At 43.8% G+C, this 21,085-nt stretch overlaps 1 protein-coding gene across 14 annotated transcripts in view; it reads right to left on the reverse strand.

Moving 5' to 3' along the window:
- Nucleotides 1-597: 597 nt before the first annotated feature.
- Nucleotides 598-21,085, reverse strand: part of LOC144121544 (uncharacterized) — a 75,318-nt gene continuing 54,830 nt past the window's right edge. For 5 of the 14 annotated variants that reach the window (XR_013312636.1, XR_013312635.1, XR_013312637.1 and 2 more), the window contains 4 exons: nt 16,745-16,831; nt 15,801-15,998; nt 12,790-12,867; nt 598-746 (listed from right to left, as the gene is read on the reverse strand). Coding sequence is in view for 5 of the 14 variants with exons in the window: in XM_077654807.1 (XP_077510933.1) it covers nt 16,756-16,831 (76 nt within the window). In the remaining 9 variants the exon portion in view is untranslated. Of the gene's footprint in view, nt 747-1,096; nt 1,171-2,667; nt 2,712-5,124; nt 5,970-12,789; nt 12,868-15,800; nt 15,999-16,744; nt 16,832-17,760; nt 18,122-21,085 lie in introns of those variants that run through there. The other 9 variants (XR_013312638.1, XR_013312639.1, XR_013312640.1 and 6 more) reach the window with 9 other exon arrangements.

Consider the following 21,085-nt stretch of genomic DNA (forward strand, 5'->3'; position numbering starts at 1 on the left):
TATGATGGGTGTTGGGTATCATGGTGGGTGCCCAGCATAGTGCTGGGTGCCGGGTAATGCACTGTTGATTGCCCAGCATAGTGGCAGGTGCTCGTGAGTGCCGGTTAACATGTCGGGCACTGTTGGGTGGCCAGTATAGTACCAGGTACTGGTAGGTGCAAGGCATTATGGTGCTTATTGCTGAGTGCCTGGCATAGTACAATGTAGATTGCCGTGCATTGCTCAGGTGCAGCTATTATGGCAGGCATAAACAGAATATTGAGTGATGGCCATAACTGAGCAAGCTGGGTAGCAGCACGACTGGCATACGCATGGTACTACTGCTGTATACTGTGGCTCGGCATGCTCGACGCCAGAAATTTGATGAAACAGCATGTGGAATGGGACTTAATAAAATATTACAGATACCGGATATAATTATAATGAGAGACGCTGTCTAAACTCTATATGATGCATTAAACTAAGATTAAGGAGCACATTCACTGCATGACAAACCATAAACTGATGCACTGCAACCTGAAGAGCATAAATTATGGTGATGTAAAAGGAAAAATATGGCTGTCTCCTTGGCCTGTTTGCAAACAAAGAAAAACAACCTGCTACCATCAAACGTTTATTTGTCTGCAGAGCTTGTACGGCACAGCTGCTGGCTTACATAGATCTGCTCAACAATACTTGTGCACTCACGCACAGCAACGCTCCTGGGACGGCATGGTGTGGAAAGGTCACCGATGACTTGCCCAAGTCTGTAAAAAGGAATGAGGATGATCACCTACAGGAATGGCAGCAGTACAGAAGTATTCTTGCCACGTTATGAGTCCTTCGGGCTGCAATTCAGTAAACTACCACAAGAACTCATTCCCTCATATAGCCTCCGCAGTTAAGGACGCACTGAGGACTCCATCTAATTTTTGTTTCATGCAAAAACTGAGTCACGGACTCTGTGGTACTTTCTGTCTATGTTAATCACATTTATTGCAGCCAACCGAATTTAAAAATGGGACATTTTTTCCCACTACTCAGTTTCCAGTTGTGACGTCAAGACCAAAGAAGACTCCGTGATGACTGTTTTGAAGTGAATGGCAGAGCACCGTACCTTCAAGCATATGCTCACAATAACTGCCATGAGAGCACCAGTTTGCTTGTGAAAATGACCACTGGTAGCGGTACCTGCATTTTATTAGACACTGGCTTCAAAACCTCTTTTCAGTGAAAGTAGGTTCCTTCAAATTTGAATGCAGGAATTTATCAATACAGACCATCATCATCAGCCTGACTATGCCCACTGCTAGGCAAAGGCCTCCCCCATGTCTCTCCAATTAACCCAGTCCTTTGCCAGCTGCACCCACCGTATGCCTGCAAACTTCTTAATTTCATCCCTCCACCTAACTTTCGGCCGCCCCCTTCTACACTTGCCTTCTCTTCGAATCCGCTCCGTTGCCCTACCAACATTTATTGATTTGTTTATGTTACCCCTAAATGCCCTCTACTGGAGCAGCTGGGATACCTTTTATTATTACATTAAACAGAGGAAAGATTAATAAACAAAATTAGCATAGCCAAAGGCAAGCAGGCTGCTACTCATAGCTATTTGCACCTAGCACAAAAATATGGATACTCTTTTCATCCAACCATTCGTACTTCATCAAAATACAAAAATATGATTTCAAGTCAGTTTTCAAATGGAACACTTGTCGCACAAAAAATTTCCCTGCAAAGAGGTAGATATTCAAACAATAAACCTGAAAGCGAACTGAAAATACGTGGTTACCTTTAAAATCCTTCAGACCCGAGAAAAGAATCCTTTGGCTGCAGCGCATACTTAAGTCTGACTAAGCGTAACTCTAGTATTGTACACAGAATATAAAAAATCTGGTCAGGAAATCATTTATTTCTGCTTTAATTACTATGTAAGTATTCTGCTTACGCACTATAAAAGCATTCAACCATTAGCTCCTTAGCTTGAGCAAAGGTATACACCAGTTAAGACGGCGAAATGAACTAGTTGGTAAGAATTCATACTCAAGTAAAACAGAGCAAAAAACACTAACACAGAGAGAATGTAAACCCAGTCCTGACTCGCAGTTTAATACACAACAGAAACTTATTTACAACCTCAAGATATGCAGTGCGGGAAGGTGCGCAATCCAAAAAGGCTGCAACAGGACACATGTTCGCCATCACTGCTGCGCTAAAAATGCAAATTCCTTACATTAGTGAATGAAGAGACTGCTGATGATATCACCTCCATTTCCCGATATGAAAGCCTTCTGACACTTCCCACATTAACTGATCCCAGTGAAGGAATATGAAAGAATAAAAATCTTAAACCTTATGCAACAATTTTTCTTTCATCCTTTCAACTACGCCATTCACACGAGGCACAGTGCACTGTAAGATGTGAACCTGTCAGCGTAACTACATAAAAAATTCTCTTCCTGCTGCCCGCTGACACCAGGGTGTCCGACTGATAAAATATTGACCAGAAAACATTAGCACCTATGGCACCAACAATGGCAGGTAGCCTGTCTTGTGCCTGACACCAAACTCAAGCGGTATGCAATCTTCCTTGGTGCGAGAAACCGCACATACTTTTACCTCTAACTCACATTGCCAAGGCAATGAGATAGCTTATTAAGGTAGTATGACAGCAACCATGTTCCCTACCAGCCTATCCTGAGCTGGTGTCTTCACTTGGCCTTGTATCACACCTGCACACACATATACAACCAAATCTTGTGAATGGCTGGTTATTGCTAATTTTTTAGACTGAATGGCAATAGCATATGATGGTGGCAAAATCTACTGAGCATTTACCTGAAGTAAGAGACATCACTCTTCATCAACTTCGAATATGTCAACAAGAAACTCAGGATAGGTGCTTTTGTCCTTGGATAGTAAGCCTAGCAAACATGCCATGCTTTCCCCTCCATAAGAGCATCAAGGAACTGCAGTCTCTTCGTCTGGCACTTTAACACTCAAGTCCAATCCCATGCTTTCCTTTTTGAAGGCCTTACAAACATGAAGTAGTTGTAACTAAACACTTCTAAGGCAAAGCCTTGCAAACTGCGCTAAATGTTTTGGTCCACACACACAAAGAAAATATTACTCAGAATAGAAGCCACACCTGAGCCTGCCCAAACTTCTCAAGAATCAAGGAGAAATTGCAAAACCTTGGAGACTGCACCAACAAAAATACCACAGTTGTGGGCAGAAGAGCTTTTGCACGAAGAAAAAGAAAGAAATGAGCTTGCATGCATTCAAGAGTGGTTCCTATCGTGAGAGATATTTCCCTTGCTTGTGTAGACCAAAACATTGAGCGCAGTTTTAAAGGCTTCGCCTTGCAGGTGTTTAGGTATTACTTCGTGTTTGGAAGTTCTGCCAGCCAGCCTAGAGCCATAGTTGCAATGCTGCGGGTTATCAATGTGCAAGGCTGGGGATTAGATTTCAGTGCTGAAGCACCACATGAAGGGATTCAGTAGTTCCTTGATGTATGGCCTTTGTCAAAAATTACAGCCTAAGGAGTTTGATTCCAAGCTGCATAACGAGGCCCTTGCAGCAACCTGGGAAGCCTTATATTTCAAGGGTGTGAGGATGAGAGCTCCTCTTACCTTCATGAGGTTTATAAACCTGGTGATAGGTAATGAGACACACACCATGGCCGAGAAGCAGACTTCTTGGGCTCAAAATTTTTGAGAAAGGATGCATGTATGCAGGTGAGACCAAAACACATTTGCTGGGTGTATCACCCGAGTTCAAACAAAAAGCAAACTTGTTTTGAGCTTCACGGCAGTGTATTCAAAGGAGGTAAAGAGGGGTATTGTAGTCTTATGTTTCAAGTCAGTGCCCATGAGGCCTTGCCACTGTCAGACTGCCTCTAGCTTTGGCCTTCAGCATTTTTGGTCTCTATGATGAAGCCGGCAAGCTCACACCTGTTACCGCGTTGTGCCACGTGTGGACAGCAGAGGGAAAAGGATGAAAGTAAAAAAAACAGCTTAAGCCTTTGTTCCATAGTGCTAAGATTTTTAATCTGTCATCTGGACCAGTAACGTGGGAAGTGTGGACAGTGTTTCATATAAGCAGAGGTGGAGATGACTGCATCAGCTTTGCCTGTGTACTTGTATGATAAAGGAATCTGCATGTCTGACCTGGTAATGTCAGTGAACACATGTCCAGTTGTGGCCTTTTGGTTTGCGTGCGGGTTTTTTCCACAGCCTGTTTTTTGGCACAATGATTTCTACAAAAAAGCACAATTCTGAAACGTTGTAGGGAGCAGAAAATATCAACTTGACATCATATTTTGCCACCATGTATTCTAGAATCTTGCCAATACTCTCCTAAGGGGCAGAAACATGGAGGGTAACGAAAAGTGTTCAGCTAAAGTTTAGGACAATGCAGTGAGCTATGGAAAGAAAAACGATAGGTGTAACATTTAAGAGTCCTGAAGCAGGCAGAACAGTGAGGGAACAAATGCGGGTTATTGACATGCTACCGAAATCAAGAGGAAGAAATGGGCTTGGGCAGGGCATGTATTCTGAAATCAAGATAACTGCTGTTCCTTCATGTTAACAGAGTGGATTCCAAGGGAAGGCAAGCATAGCAGGGGGTTCCAGAAAGTTAGGTGGGCAGATGAAGTTTTCTGGGATACGGTGGCATCAGCCGTCAAAGGAAATATATGGGAGAGGCCTTTACCCTACAGTGGGCATAGTCAGGCTGATGGCAATGATTCAAGTTATGAGAGAATTTGCGTAATTATGGTTGTAGTATACACTTTGATCCAGTTCTCTGTTCAGTTTTTCTCACACTGTTGGTCACACTGTAAAACTGCTTTTACACTGTTTCTACCACTGCTTGCAAAAGAGGCAAAGGGAAGAATCCTGTTTACTGTCTCGACTTGTATTTTACTCAGCTCTGCCTTTAGAGGGTATGAGCTTGCGACACGGTCATTTAACCAGATAAGACTGCGAAAAATAAATTGCCATGACTTCTTTAATATTCTAGAAATATGAGCTCAACATATGGTCCTGTTTAAAGGAGCACTAAAGAGGATTCTGAGCTCACCTTTTTATGATGGGAACTCGATCTACATGCTGCAAGCTTTCTTAGAAACTTTGAATAGTCCTGTGGAGCTGATTTTCATATTACATCAGATGAAACGTCCCGTTTCCCACCTTTTTTTTTCTTTAATTGACCAAGAGTAGGAGTCAACCAATTTGAGGAGTGCCTTACAGTCAGTCACATGGTGGCTTGCCACTTGCCATCGGCAGTGTGATACGTAGTAATACGGGGAATGATTTGTGAAAACAGTTCACGGAGATTTTTATTTCTGTGGGCCTAATTGGCAGCTATGCTGTCTGCAATTAAAACTATTCATAGAAACCTGAAAGCAAAGCAAAAGCAAGAGCTGCCACGTGACTGGCTGAACGCACTCCCCACGCTAGTTGACTCCTCCTATTCTCAGAGGTCAGTTAAAAAAAATGGTGGCAGCTAGGACATCTAATCCAATTTAACAGAGAAATTGGCGCCACAAGACAAAAATTCGAAGTTTCCAAGAATGCTCGGAGCATGTAGATAAAGTTTTCACGGCAAAAATACCAGCTCAGAATCCTCTTTACTACACCTTTAAAGAACTGCGTTGCATCTAAACATTTCACACTTTCCTTGCGGCACTTCCAAAGCACAGTGAATGTGAATAAATACTGAGACTTCAGGAACAATCAAGGAAAGTTGGCATCATTTAACAAACCATTAAACCAGTAAAAGATCATTTACATATCTCACCAATGTTAAAATCTGGACATAACATAAGGCAATTGCTAGCTGTTTTGTGAATGTTGCTATAGTCGGATACATATCAAGAGAGAAGCAGCAGATACCATTCAAAGGAGGTGCTCCAGCCGATGACGTCGAACGATTTTCCTTATGCCATGGTTAATTTGCTTTCGTCTGGCTCCCCCTACGACGCCACCCTAGCAGGTCAAAGGGGATTAACCACATTTTGAGAATAAGTCCTTGCCATTGGCTGGGTGCAATCATTTGAGAGGCATTTGCTGCTTTGTTTCGAATTTTACCCAACTATATAATAATTTCATGAAAGTTGTTACACCCGACCAAAAATCAAAACGTCAATCTTGCACAACCACAGGCTTTGAAATCTCATCATTTTTTCACATTCACTATGCACCAATTTGGAAATTCCACAAGACGAGTGTCTCAGGGGTTTAGATTCAAGCTAGTCATTTGAATGCGACGTGTTACACTGATACTCCTAGAATAGCGACAGAAAGAGCGTATATTTATTTTCCGCATCCTTAACCTGTTGCACGGGTAAAGAACCTTCCTCCTGTAATTCTGCTGTCGTCAGCACCTAACAACTTCAGACGGAGCCGAGTAACATACAAGTCGAGAGCCTTCAAAAAGCAGGCTTCCCTTACCGCCTTTGCAGGCAGTGGCAAAAACAGAGCTGAAGCAGTGGTAGAAAGTTCCCAACAATGTGAAAGAGGCTGAACACAAAACTAGATCAAGTATGTGGCACTACCAAAAATAGTACACAACATTTCTCTTAGCCTCCAAAAAAGTGGTGGCAAAATATGTCGAGCTAGTGTTTTCTTCAGCACCCCCTCCACCCATATACTTATTAAAGGTAAAAATAAGTGATTTTAATTCTGTCATTCCCCTTGCATTTTAGTTAAGTTTGTGATTACTTAAGGTGGAGATGCACATTTATGTCACTGCTTGCCAATTGACAGACTTAAGTGTTCAACCATCTTCAAATTCCATAAAACCATCACAGTTTATTACATTACTAAGGTAAATCTTATCCCAGCTTGTTTTTTACGAAAAACATTTCTATGCCAAAGCCGCCATCTCAAGTTTCGAAACTCGTGTAACAATAAATAAATAATAAACTCGAAACAGGTACAAAACTTCGATTTTTCAATTTTTGATGTAATTTTATGTTCTCACAGTAATCATTACAACTACTTTCTAAGTTGCCTGCCAGACAAAGAAGCCAAAAAAATGTTTCAGCGATTAGAAACCGTAAGCACTAAGAAAAAAATTTTTTAATTTAAGGGGGGACACGGGTCTTTGGGACCAAAAAATGACCAAAAAGTTGAATTTTCGAAATTGGCATTTTCGGAATCTACAACTATTAATCTCCAGTTTCACAAATTTTTGTCTCCCAGAAATCAATATTTTTGCCGTATTACGAAATGTAAATCACCGCGTCACCCGATTTTGTGCATGAGCAGACGATAAAAACGGTGCATTTTCTACTCCGCGGAACGCTCGTCTCAGCGCGCCGATCGCAGCCATCTTGGTCTCGTTTGAAAGAAGACTCTCTGCGCTTCAATTTCCCGCCGCTTGTGCTTGCATGCCCTGAATGGCCGCGGAGAAAAACAAGCACAAACAACAAAAAAAGTGCGAGGTTCGATTCGCTGATATGAGCACGTGACTGAAACGAGCCCTCCCATTGGCGGATTCTCGCATGCTTCGTCTGCTAGGCTTGCTGCTGGTCGCTGGCAGACGCGTCCCCGGCGCCATTTTGTTGAAAGAAGCGAGACCGACGCACAACGATGTCGCCGATTAAATTCCACTCGCGGCACAAGTTCGGTCAGAGGAAAAGAAATAAGCGAGTCAACAACCTTCCTTCACGTCCTGCATCATCGGAAAGCACCGATAATGCGCAAGAGCCAGCGGCCGGTGAAGCGGCGTTAGCGGACGACGAAGTAAGCCTAACGAGCTCGGCGACAGCTACGCACAGCGGCCGCATACGCTGCGACACCAGGATGCTACAGCGTTCGGAATTGCTCGAAATTGAAGCGAAAGCTAAAGAAAAGCTACAAGCTCTCGATTCGACTTCAGCAACGCAGAGGAAACAGGATTTCATCGGCAACTGCGACGATCGCCCGCTTCGAGACGCCAACGGCAGTGTACACGATACTGCGTTCACTGTTGTGAATCTGGAATCTTTCACCGAACTGCTGAGTGCCGTCAAGTGCAAGGTGTGTGGCGGAAACGTGGACGTTTCTAAAGGTGATCGTGAATACGGTTTAGCCGTGAGGCTCGCTCTCTTGTGCGTGAACTGCGGCGAGATTTCATCTGCGTGGAGTTCGCCGCGCGCTCAAGGAAGCCAAAAAATAAGTCCATTTACTGTTAATATTCTTGCTGCATGGGCAATGCAAAGTACGGGAAATCGGCAAACTGCACTGAACGATGTCTTTGCAGTAATGAATATCTCCCATAGAGGGCTTCACTGTAAAACCTGGCAAGGTTACATGAAAAACAAGCTGACGCCCGCGACAACACGCGCAGCCGAAAAAGTGATGATGGACAGTGCCCGTTCCGTTCGCGAGCTCTACACAGAGTTGCACTTGGACAACCCTGGAAATATCGCTGTCTCGTTCGACGGTTCGTGGATGACCCGGGGTCATTCATCGCACATCGGTGTGGCCGCAGTGATTGAGCTGTTCACTGGACTTGTACTAGACTATGTTGTGTTCAGCAACTTCTGTGCGGGGTGCAAGCGCGGGCCTACGGAAAGTGACCCATCGTATGAGGCATGGAAGAGCAGCCACAGGTGTCAGAAAAACACGGAAAAAAAATCTGGCGAGATGGAAGTGCAGGCTGCACTTGTCATGTTTCAAAGGTCATTAGAGAAACATGGCCTTCGATACACGACAGTTTTGTGTGACGGAGATAGCCGCACAATTCTGGCACTGCAGGAGGCTGATGTGTATGGTTTTATAAAAGTGCAGAAAGAGGACTGCACAAACCATGTGCAAAAGCGCATGGGCACGGCCCTGCGCAATGTGATTGCTAAGCACAAAGGCGAGGGAACAGAGAGCCTCAGTGGCAAAGGCAAGCTCACGGGCGACCTTGTGAACAAGTTGACTGCATACTACAGCTGGGCTTTGAAGTCTCACACCGGAGATGTCGAAGCAATGCAGCAGGCAGTGATGGCCACGTATCACCACGTTACATCAAATGATAATGTGTCAAATCACAGCCTGTGCCCAATGGGCCCAAGCTCATGGTGCCGCCAAAATGCTGCCGCAGCAAAGCGAGAGCCCACTCCGAAGCACAGATATAGCTTGCCATTGCATGTGTGCAAGGCACTATTGCCAATATATCAGCGCTTGGCAGACCGAAAGCTGCTGGAGCGTTGCCAGCGAGGAAAAACTCAAAACAGCAACGAGAGTTTGCACTCGCTAATATGGTCACTGGCACCAAAGGAGCGCCATGCATCATTATTTGCGGTTCAAGCCGCTGTTGCAGAGGCTGTTGTCCGTTTCAATGCAGGCAGTCTTCAAGCGTCTTCCCAAATACTCAGCGAGCTGGACATTAACCTTGGCCTAAGTAACAGGAAGAGGATGGCTGAGAAGGATAGGCGACGAACAACCGAGTCTATGCGCAAACGGGCCTCTTCTGCAAGTGTGCAACGGGCACTGCAAAAGCGGCACTCTACCCACAAGCAGCAGTCAGACTACATGCCTGGTGCTTATTAGCCCCCAGGAAATATAAATATGCAGATATCATCATGAATATTCAATAAATTGTGGCCCATTTGGGTTTTTCTCATTTTTCTCAATTTGCAAATTCTTGCCACCCGGCTGTTTTGGGACAATGATATCTCTGCATCTAGAGCAGATAGAGATGTAATTTTTTTTGCTAAAGGAAGCTTAAGGTGCAGGGGTTGCAATGTTCAAGACAGAATTCCCCTATCAGGCTTCAAAAATTAATGATTTTGCAAACTTTTGAATGCTTGACAAGCACATTTTGAACGTTGATGTTCAAAGTTTCATTAAATTACACACATGGATAAAATGGAAAAACTGCCTTGAACATTGCATTCTCTATTCATTAGGCTATGTAGCCATGTTTAAAAAATTAATTTTTGCCAAGCCATTTTCATTGTAGTGAGGTTCTAATTAATGACTAATTAATGTGATCTAACTTGGGTAATAACTAGCTTAGAAAAAAAAGAAAGGCATATTTGAAATCAGCACAAAAAACAGGGCAATATAGTTAAATTTCATTATTATTGGCATAGAAATAATGAAAATAGCTTTAAGACCAGTGTCCCCCCTTAAGTAAAGTAGCTTTTTGTGCCATATTAAGGTGTGAATTCATTGTGAGGTGATAATAGTAAAAATATGAAAGGTAGTAAGCTGCACATTACCATTGAATGCAATTTATTCTGGAGAGTGATTGAAGTAATTTTTGTATTAGGCGAGAAAACAGTGTTGAAAGCTGAGCACCGATGACAAACCTCAACATTGTTCTGTGCCTGCTCTTTACTGCAGTGCTCACTAGAGCCGGTTGCAAACCATATATAAGCAGTGCTGCAAGGTGCTCCAAGTGGATGTTCCCATGTTTGTGGGTTGAAAGGCCTGGTAGCATGTTCATCCATGTTTGAACACTTGAAACAATTGGGTCACTGATTACGATGTAATTCTAGCATGCACAGTTGAAGTACCACTGGCTGTTTCACACGTAGAGAGAAACTGGGACTGCGACACCGCCACACTTTGAGAACCGCTGCTGCCAAGAGCCAGCTAATACGGGCGCATATTTATTGTGCATGTACCTTTGCCATCAATTCTCCCCAGCTGTCAGCAGCTGTGCTTTGTGAAGCACGGTAGCCATCCACTCCCAGTTTTCCCTTAAGTGGGAAAGAGCCTGCACATGAAGACGATGTGATGAAACACTACTGTTCTTTCCAAGGTGCTCTTTTAAACCACTTAGTGAGTTCAATTTGTTTTTCTTGAATGACTTCAAGGAAGCAGAAGACAGCACCATCATTTCATAGTGCTTCTTGAATCTGTGCAATGAAGAGCGTGGCTGCAGCGGTCTTTGGTCCACATCTCCAGTTACCATGAGGGTTGACTTGATGCTTCTGCTTAGTGGCCATTTAATTTTTATTTTTTGTAACCGTGCCCTTGAGTAGACCTCTGTACTCCAGAAGATGAAAGCATTCAAGCCCAGCACACTACCTGCAGCACTGCTTAAACCTACACTTGCAGCTGGCTCCAGCATGCACTGTACTGAGGAGCAGGCAGGGAGCAATACCATGGTAGGGCATTGATGCTGAACTTGCAGAATGATGCTTTTTAGAAAAATTAGTCGAATTAAGCTTGTGATAATAAATGCGACTGAATGGTATTGTGCAGCTTACTACCTTTCTGATGCTTACCAGGACCACATCACTATGCAACTGACAGCTGAATATGCCACAGAAAGCAACTTTTCTCCAATTTAGGATTTTTTCTGGCATGGCTTAGGTTTTCTCATCGCTGAAACATTTTATAGGCTGCTTTGCCATTCATACAACTTTTGTGAGACCATAAAATTTGGTAAATGATTTCAAAAATGAATAGCTTTCCACCTTTTTCAGTTTAAGAATAATGAAACATGAAACAAATTAATTTCAAATTTTTGTAAGTGAAAGTATAATGTCTAGTCTCAAAAAACTGAGTCATGTGTTCTTTATTAAGCCAAATGAAAAGTGATGCATGTGGTACTTCAAATATCTTTAGAACATTCACCTTTCCACTGTGCAGAAAACATATAAGATCATGCACCTGCATAGTGCTTCACATGTTTATGATGTGCATGATTGCATGTCTGTGCGAGCACATACTAAAAATAAAAAAAACACTTCGCTATTTCATAATGCCTGCTGCCAGCCCAAAGTAGCTGATTCGATGGTTGAATTGAGAAAGAAGCTGCTTCACGAGCCGCATAGCAAGCATACGCACCATGAATGTAGTTCTGAGCTTTGCGGTTCTGATCTTGCTGTGTACAATGGCTGTACACAGCCAGAGTGCACAGAATGTCCAGCGAAAGCTTCAGCGCTGATGTTTGCAGCTAACCTTTCTTTCAGTTATCGCTTTTGCGCTGTTTTAACTACGAGACCCATCGCACTGTCGGCTATGCTCGCCATGCTGCCTTCTTCGCATTTCGACGCTAATGGCCCCATATGACGATATAGCTTTCCTCCAGAAAGCTCACGAGTACGCCACTCGCTATCACGGCTCAAATCTACAATGGACGTTACCAGGTGTTTCTCGCTTTTCTTACACGTATATCTATAAGTGTTGTTTTCTGGTTAAAATGACGTAAGTGCTTTCATGTGATCCTACCTTACCAGTCTAGCCTGACTTAGTATTTCCCTTTAGTGCCCCTTAAAGATGGGGCCACAGCACAATTTTTTTTTTTGCAAAAACAAGCTGGGATAATGATTCTTCTTGTAATATAATAAACTATATGCATTTTTTAAAGGAAATTGAAGATGCTCGAACAAAATCTGGGTCAGATGGCTTGGAATGACCCAATTTCAAGTTTATAAACTAAAATACACCATCACAAAGTTATTCAGTCTTGTCACATGTCAGCTGCACAAAAAACATGCACTGACGTCTCATCAACTGATGTCTGCTAAAATTGCTATCTTTGTGTTGTGTACCCAGATATCTCACCCAATCCACTAGATACATCATGATACTTTTTTGAGCACACTTATCAGTTGTGTTATAGGCAGCACCTTTCCCACAGAATGATGTATGAAGTCTTCAGCATACTTTTCTGTGAATACATCACAGTGAAGGGATAAGGAAAGGCAGCTGCTCTACAACACAAGAATGCATAATCATGCACCACAAGTCTTTTCTCCTCCAACTGCACCAATAACCCAAAGTCTCATTAAAAACTTTAGGTGCTCTTTGAATGACACGAGAAAGGTTTACTGGCTGAAATGAAACAGTTATGGTATTAGTGTGGCCACACCTGGATGTGCAGGTAAAGCAGTCAGACCCCATGACACAGCAAAGCTGTGCAACAAGCAGGCAGTGATATTCTTGCTATCTGCAATAAAAACATGAGATAAGAACATCATCATAAGAATCAGAAGCATTCAAAGCAAATAAAAAAAAATATAGACATATACCACATGCAAAATGGTTTTGGGGCGGTTGGTTCAGCATTTTCAAAAACAGCACTCGAAGAGACAGACAGAAGGATGAGAAGCACTACACACTATGCACTGAATTAACAGAAGAATTTGATTCATTAAGCATTACAATATACACAGTGCACAAAAAAGAGCCAACAATCAGTCCCGTCTCATGCTCCATCATTATTTTCATCTTTCCCCTTCCAGAAATACGCTTTGATTCACTAGAAGCGATAGCAATGCACTGCTCACCCATGTGTCTTTATAATCAAAGATTATATGCAATACAGTGACAGTTGACTGAAACCGAAATGAAAAAGCACAGAAAATTATTGAGCCTAAAAAAATGTTTGATTATAAAGACACATGCATAAGTAGCACCTCCCTATCACTACTAGCAGAAGAGGCATTTTTGGAAGTGGGAAGATGAGGGTAACGATGGAACGTGACAGGACTGATTGTTTACTGTTTTATCTGCATTGAACATCTAGAAATGCTTCATGAATAAAATTTAGTTGCCAGTTCAACATAGCGTGTGCGTCATCATCATTCTGTCCACATCTTCCAGCACTGCTCAGAATAATATATACCAAAGCTGAAGTACATCCAGCACACGAGGTTTTCCTCTTGGGTTGGCCCATACAAAAACTGCAGCTTTTTTTTGCTTTTCATCACAACATTCAACACACTGACCGCTCTCACTACGCCAGGTAGCCTGCAGACTGTCTTTAACCTTTTATAAGGTACAAGCTGCACGCATCTCTCCCCATAGTCGGTCTAGAGGGGAACGTGTTCTCTATTTCTTACGGCCTGTGCAAAGGAGTCTGTTTCTGCCTCTTGCCACATCGCGGTGGGGTCGTCACTGCCCCACCGCTGCATCCGCCATTCAGGCAGGAGGAGAAGGTGCGTTCACTCCCAGTTTGGTCCACGTCATTGGTAACCATCAGGCCCGTATGTTTCATCCTTTGCACTGTATGCAAATACTGTGAATCAGACCCCTTTCCTTTGTTTTGCCATGTGAGAAATCTGAAACGGATTAATGTTTGTGCATGCTTGCCTTCAGTCCGACTGTGCATGATAGCATGTATTCTTCAAGCACAAATGTCAACCGTTCTACACTTTACATTTCACAAAAAGTCATGACTCTCAGCCTTTGTAGTTCATCTTCTGGCAGGTCTGCATCAGTGTGCAGAATGATGTGCCATGTGGAGCATTAACATGGCAATTTTCAAAGTGTAAAGAATTCTGCAGCATTAATATAGCTCCTGAAATTTCAAGCACAGCAGCTTTAGCTTTGCAAAACAGTGGCTTTAGCAAGAATTTATGCCGCACCCAAGCAAAGTGCATCATATAATTCGTGAATGGAATAGGCACTGAAAAACCCCAACACTGGCCACAGGAGCGCGGTGCGATGAAAGCACGTTGCACACACGTAACGTCCAAGAGGCATAGATCTGCTCCTCTTGGAAAGGCATTTTGATGTTTGCCGGTGTCTCACGACCTTCCATTTCCCCAGATGGCAATGCATAAATTATTTGTTGAAAATAACTGCCAGCACGAGCTAACTGCCAGCAAGACAAAGTTTAGAACTGCACTTTGAATAAAATCGGCCTTCGCTAGCAAACAGACTTATCTCAGAGGCAATGATAGCCAGCGTGCCACAGTGTATTCTCCTGCATTTGTAAAGCCTCCTCATCCCTTTTGATAAACCTCCCAAGAACATGAACTTTCCTCATATCATTAAGGAAACGAAGATACACCAAAAAAGATTATTCTTCTCAACCTAGCATAGGTAAATTAAAGCACACTGCAATGTTTTATGCTAGTTTGCATAGCTTAAGATGTAAGGAGCTGAAAATTAAGGTTCTGATGCTGACATGTTAATAAGTTCCTGAATTTAAAAAAAAATAGAGGGCAGTGAACAATCAATCGCACGCACAACTGACCATAATCTCAGCCCTTCTTTTATAAAAATGTTTAAATGAAATATTTTATTGGTAGCTTCTTCAGGGTATGCTGCAAGTTAAATGTATACGTCGACAGCAAAATAGGCCGCTCTTTATTATTGCTTAAACAACTCATCGGACATAATTTCTGAAATTGCAATACTCAGTACGCGTCACTATCTGTGCCAGCACACACAACTTGTACTGTTGCTTTCTGGTGACGTTAGGCAGACAAGAATGCCTACAAGCAAACTTGCGCTTAACCCGAAATCTGTTCATTGGGAAAACTCATGTCCTCAAACATCTAGCAGTTCGGCGGCAGCAATAACACCAACATTACAGTTTTTCCTGACACTTCCTTACACATTAGTCATTAGTATTCCTTCGAGGTATCGATACAGGTCTCTCGTTTAGGGAAGTTGTGAGGTATATGGGGGGTAAAATAATTCAGGACACGTGAAAAGTGATATCAGAGTAATGAAGTATTATATACATTCCCAGCAATATTTATTTGACAGTCAAATGTTAGTGTATGTGAGTCTGACTATGCTCTACAAGTATTGTCTCAAGCCAGCAGCCAATAATGGCAGTACAGGATTTACCACTCGCACGTTGCGGACACTTTTGCCCCCGATGGTACATTTTCATTAGGTGAGCTTCAAAACTCACTATCTGAGTTTTCCTTTTCTTCCCCTTAGCATTAAGCATCATTTATTCATGGACCATGAGACGTGCAAGAAAATCATCAGAGTACTTCCTTCTGGATGAGGAATGAGTGATTCCAGCTTTTAAATATTTTCACCGAGCACATTTTGTGATGAATCTGTGCGCATGTGGGCTGCACTGAAGACGCGCAGGCTCAGCATTGTTTTTTTTTTAAATTTCGGTGTTGCACTCACCATGAACCAGTGGCCGACAGCACGAACCAGGTGAATGCCACCCACCACCGCAGATACAGGCAGGGAGCAAGCGGTCGGGTCTTCACGCCTCTAGCAACAGCAAACGAAGTAACTTCTGGAGAAAAACTCCCATTGCTTCTGCGGTGATTGTAAAGGCCGCAGGAAAGAGTGAAGTGGTCCCCTTGACACCAGCTTGGCCTGATATGCATACAAATGGTAAAAGTGCATTCGGAATGGTTCTGAAAATCCAATGACATCATTTTCAAGCCATTTTGACCACACGTTTTGTAGAAGAATGGTGAACACATTTGCACCAATGACTTCGTTTCTTTTAAAAAGACCTCAAATGCGATACCTATGTTTTATCTACCTATAAGAACACTTGCAATATATTTGAAGATTGCTTCGAGGCAGTTTACTGATGGAAAAGGCTGAAACGGTCAACAATTTTTCCAAATTTATTTTCCCACCAGTGCGGGCCACATCAAACTGAACAACTGTAACCCTTATTGATGTACTTCATGTCTACCCCTCATGTAATAATACCCTGTAATGGGGCCTTTGAGTATGAATATATAAATAAAAAAGTAAATACCCATGCTTGTAAATACACACAGAATACCAGGGGGACCACTACCAAAAGAGAAAAACATTCTGAGTGGTTTGTTTTATTGTTAGGTAGTAATGAGCACGTAAAATATGTTATGTAATGTACCATATTCGTTTGCCGGCACTTGAAGCAAAAGGAACGCGAATCCCGCAATCCTACAAAGGGTTCAACATTTTTCACATACTGTAATGGCTAAAATGCAATTCGTTTAAACCAGCATGATTATCCAATGTGTACTGAAATCCAAAAGCTTATTTAAATGCTGTCCTGAAACAAGCCATAAAATAACACTTTGCCGGAATTCACGCGCTCCTTTTCATTCCATACAACTCACAAAGTTTACTTTTACGAGGAGGCAAGACCCGTGCTGTAGGCTCCAAAGTGGATGCAGACGAGCCGCATGCGATGAGCCACGATCCACCTGCGAACACTCGTTATTAGAGAGCATTGTGATATAAGAAATGAAAGAATGTGTCACAACATTGATTCCCCTCAGTTATGAATAAAGAAAAAGAGAAAACTAGGATATTTAACGCAATCAGCTCCCCTAAAATTGCAGTCTGTCAACACAAGTACTTCTGTTATCATTACAACTGCCAAAACCTGTTAAAGCACCAAGTAAACCCCTGAAAAATAAAGGCAGCACACACAAAATGCGAGCATGAGTGAAAGGATTCCGCAGGCATTAATTACGCATTGTAACACGCAACAGACGTGACGCCCTTTATATTCCAATGATGATGAAAATTTACAGGAGGAAAAAGACGCAGAAACACAAAAAGCTCGACAAATGAGTGTTCAATTTTTAACAGTGATTAGCAAATGGTAGACAGACTTGCGCTAAAGCTTCGCCACATACTAAAAGCCTGTAAAGAGAAGCCCATTCCTGTATATTATGGCATTCCTTTTGTGACACAGGAGAACTGAATGGACATGCTCCGAATTATAATGCATCTTTTCAGCTAATGATAAGGATTGCAAGCGAATAACTCTCCGAGTTGCACAATCGCAGCATTTCAAAGCTGGCCTGCAAGTACTCTCGTTGCCGCTTACTTTTGCACTAACTGAGAAATTTTAAATTGTGCTAAATAGGCGCACTAAAGTTTCCGTTCAACGGATTCGCTACAAGCATGCAGCATATATTATAATCGGCGACAGCTTTCTGTGGCTGCGAAGCAGAAAATACGAGCACGAAACGGCTCTCACAAGCGCGCTAAACGCACGCGCTCACGAACCAACGACGCAAGCTTGTGAGCCGGCGGTGAGAGCTCGTAGTTTCCGCTGCATAGTCACTCCTTCAGAGGCAACTTCACAGAAAGCTGCATCCGTGTCTATAGAGAATATTCTTGCCTTGAAAACTCCGTTCGTGACGAAGTCAACGGCACCGAACCATTGGCGCAGACATCGGCACAAGACCTGCTACACAATGAGCACATTCTAACACATAAGAAGCACATTAACAACGTCCATACACTGCGATTTCAAAACTGAGACTGCACCGACTTCTTTGCGACGACATAGAACAAAGGGGACACTGATGGTAAGAAGCTTCGTCGGCTGCCACTGACCCTGTTTGCCACGTACGGCGCGTTTACAGCGGTACGCGAACCTACACTCTTCTGTGGTTACATACGTGCACGAGCCACACAACAATGCAGGATGGTACTGCACTAAACACTGAAAACCCGTCCTCGTTACACCCGCGCAAACAACGGCGCACGCCATAATAGACGGGAAAATAACGTCGCCGGTATAGTGACGGAGGTGACGAACGCCTCTGGCTGGCCTGGCCCCCTGCCGGGCAAAAACGCGATGCTGAGTTTCAGTTTCGGTGTTTTGCGAAACGACTGGTATTTCTTCACGACGGGCACAGGCAAATTTTACACGCAAACTTTTGCAGGTATTCTACCGCTTTGGACGGCGCAAAATTGCCAACAGCAACTAATATCGCGAGGAAAAGCTAACGATACAACGATATTTTTATACTTGGATGGCGGTTCAGAATTAATGCTTGAGGAAACAGTGTCTTGATAGATAAGCAACGCGCTTTCACGCGGTACGAATTCTGTCTACTATTTCGTTTGCCCTGTGGCTGTCTCCGTCTTCTCTCTCTCTTTTTTCTAGAGGGAGGGGTCTGCGATGCATCTATTGGGATGTTTAGTGCATTACACAGTTCCTTAGCTGCAGTCCCTATGTTATAAAGACGAGCCGTCGTTCGAAATTATGTTTTCGTCAGCCGCAAGTAGAGAGAGTGTAGAAGTCAGCGTCGAAGTGGTAGTATAAAGACCGCAATTCCTCGAATGCAGTCAACTCGTGCGTGCTATGCAGATATCCAGCTCGAGCGCAGCAGGTTCAGAATTGATGGCGTTGCCAATTACACGATCGCTAGCTGCCCTGGCTCGGTGTGTGCCGGCTTACCTGCCAGTCGGAATTTAACATGACACACCACCGCTATGGGTGCCCGCATGCCCAGTATCGTTTGTTCTGTGCTCAACTAACCTCCCAACATTTTCTGCTCCCAGCATCAAATGAGTTCACATGGCCACCATCGTGTCCGACATGCCCAGTTAGCTTCCCAACAAATGTCCGGCATTGCCAGCACGTTCCAGTATGGAAGTCTTTCTTCCCGGCATGCCAGGCACTTTCGCGACCATGTCCATTATGAATGCCAGCATAAATCATGATGGTTTTTCCGACAGGGAATTATGCCAAAGTAGCGCAAACTCACCCAATGCTCCCGCAGAGTTCACTGGTTCAGAATACCTCAACCCTATTTGATGGCGGAAAATGTATAGCGGCACACTACCTTTCATAATCACTAGCCTTATGGTGAAAAAAGGGCTGCCATTTTATGTTTTCGTATCCTCCCCTCTTTAGCAACAAAGAATAAAACTTACAGCACAGATGATAGCGTTACAAATTTGGTGCTGCGTTCGAGAGAAAAAATGAATTTTTGATTTTATGACCAAAATATAAATAGTTCTGTCCATAGTACAGAACCACATTGGTGCTGGCCACATATTTCGCCCGTTGCACCAGTGTTTTCTCAACCTCCAGACATGGCCTGGTCAGCATTCCCTCTGTTTGCTTAGTTGTGGCGGTTCTGATGATCGCTATTTCCGGTTCTTTTCGCATGCCCACACAGCATGAAATATATTCTGGTATAGCTCACCAAAAGGACATTTCTCTGAATATAACGTGGGGTTTGTCCTATAGAGAAGGCCGAAGGGAAAGTATGTATCAGTTCGGAGTTTGCATAACACTACTTCTTCCTTAATGAGTTCTTTGCGAACCTGTGGGTAAGTCTATAATTCGATAATAGATCCCGGTTTGTGCTTGCTTGCCCTTCTCCTCACCAACCTCGGGAAGAAATGTGCGGCGTCGTAACGAACGCTAGCGCAGCTGATCCCATGTGATTCAAGATGGCGGCGCCGTTGAAGTTGTCTCCACCCTGAACGGCAGCGCTAACTCTGAGGGACCCTAAGACCGGCTCAACTGCAGCGACACGGAGCGTCGAGAAGGCATTAAGAGCGAGCGGTGGCAGCGTTCAAGACTGAGGCACGACACCGACGTTTCGGAGGCGCGGCGGCGCAAGCATATAACAACTTCGCATTCATCCTCTCACCTACCCAACTCTTCGATTCGACAGCGGTTATAGCCCATCGTGGCAAGGCCGAGGTGAGTCGACCTACTTCCTGCGGCGGACTTGACTGGACCCGACCCGACTAAGCTCGCGTTTACTTGAACCCAGTCACTGGTTTTCGACCATATAACACGATGCAAGCCGACTCTGTCGGGTTCATGTAAACGCTGCTATTGGATGGATAGCCTCATTTGATGTGTATTTGCCGCTATATTATTGAACTGCTGTCACCTGAATCATTGCTTCCCGCACTAGTGAAGGAACTATGCCGTTCTCCCACGTGGTCCTGAATGGGGAGCCATCTTCCTGTGAGCCACCTGTATTTTTATGCAAACGATGCCATATTGTGTGGCGTCCAGAGATGAAGGGGGACTGGGTGGAGCTTTTGAGTTTGACTTGCCTTTTTGTGTGTGATGTTCCTTCTGAGTTATAATTCCTTTTCGTGGACTATGGAGATGCTTAAGAACGAAACCAATTCCCACTACAATATCGATCAAGAAAGAAAGCTGAAATAATTTAGAAAAAATTGGAGGACGCTTAAAACTCGTCTTTAAGAGTGGTACGCGACTGCGTGTTGCCGCACTGTCAGGGAGTCCACGGAACGCCATCTACCGTTCGGCGCGACGCCTTGCCCATTAGACAAATCGCTCTGCTACATACGGTGAAACGGACGCGAAGAGCGGCATACCACGCAGAAGCGCTGCCAGGCGCCTTGCCGAAACGCGGGGACTCAAGTTGCAGTCGTAGTTAGTCGGCACATCATTCTCGACAAACCCAATGCCACGAACGCCAGCATAGCTTCCGCGCCGAACGAACGGACAGCAAGCCGCAAGTTTCGTGGTGAACGCGCTTTAGATGTCCTCCGCGTTGTTCGCCGCTCACCGCGTGATTCCTGCTTGCCCGCACAGTCCCGCTGCGCCCGAACGAGACATATGTCAGACGCGTCACTTTCTTCTCCTAAAATCAATTTTCGTTTCATTTTCCTTAACTTGCGGTGCGGTCCAGGTTGTCCACCGAAATATGTGGCAGGCA

This window comes from Amblyomma americanum, chromosome 2 (genome assembly GCF_052857255.1).
Source record: "Amblyomma americanum isolate KBUSLIRL-KWMA chromosome 2, ASM5285725v1, whole genome shotgun sequence".
In the NCBI taxonomy this organism is placed as follows: Eukaryota; Metazoa; Arthropoda; class Arachnida; order Ixodida; family Ixodidae; genus Amblyomma; species Amblyomma americanum.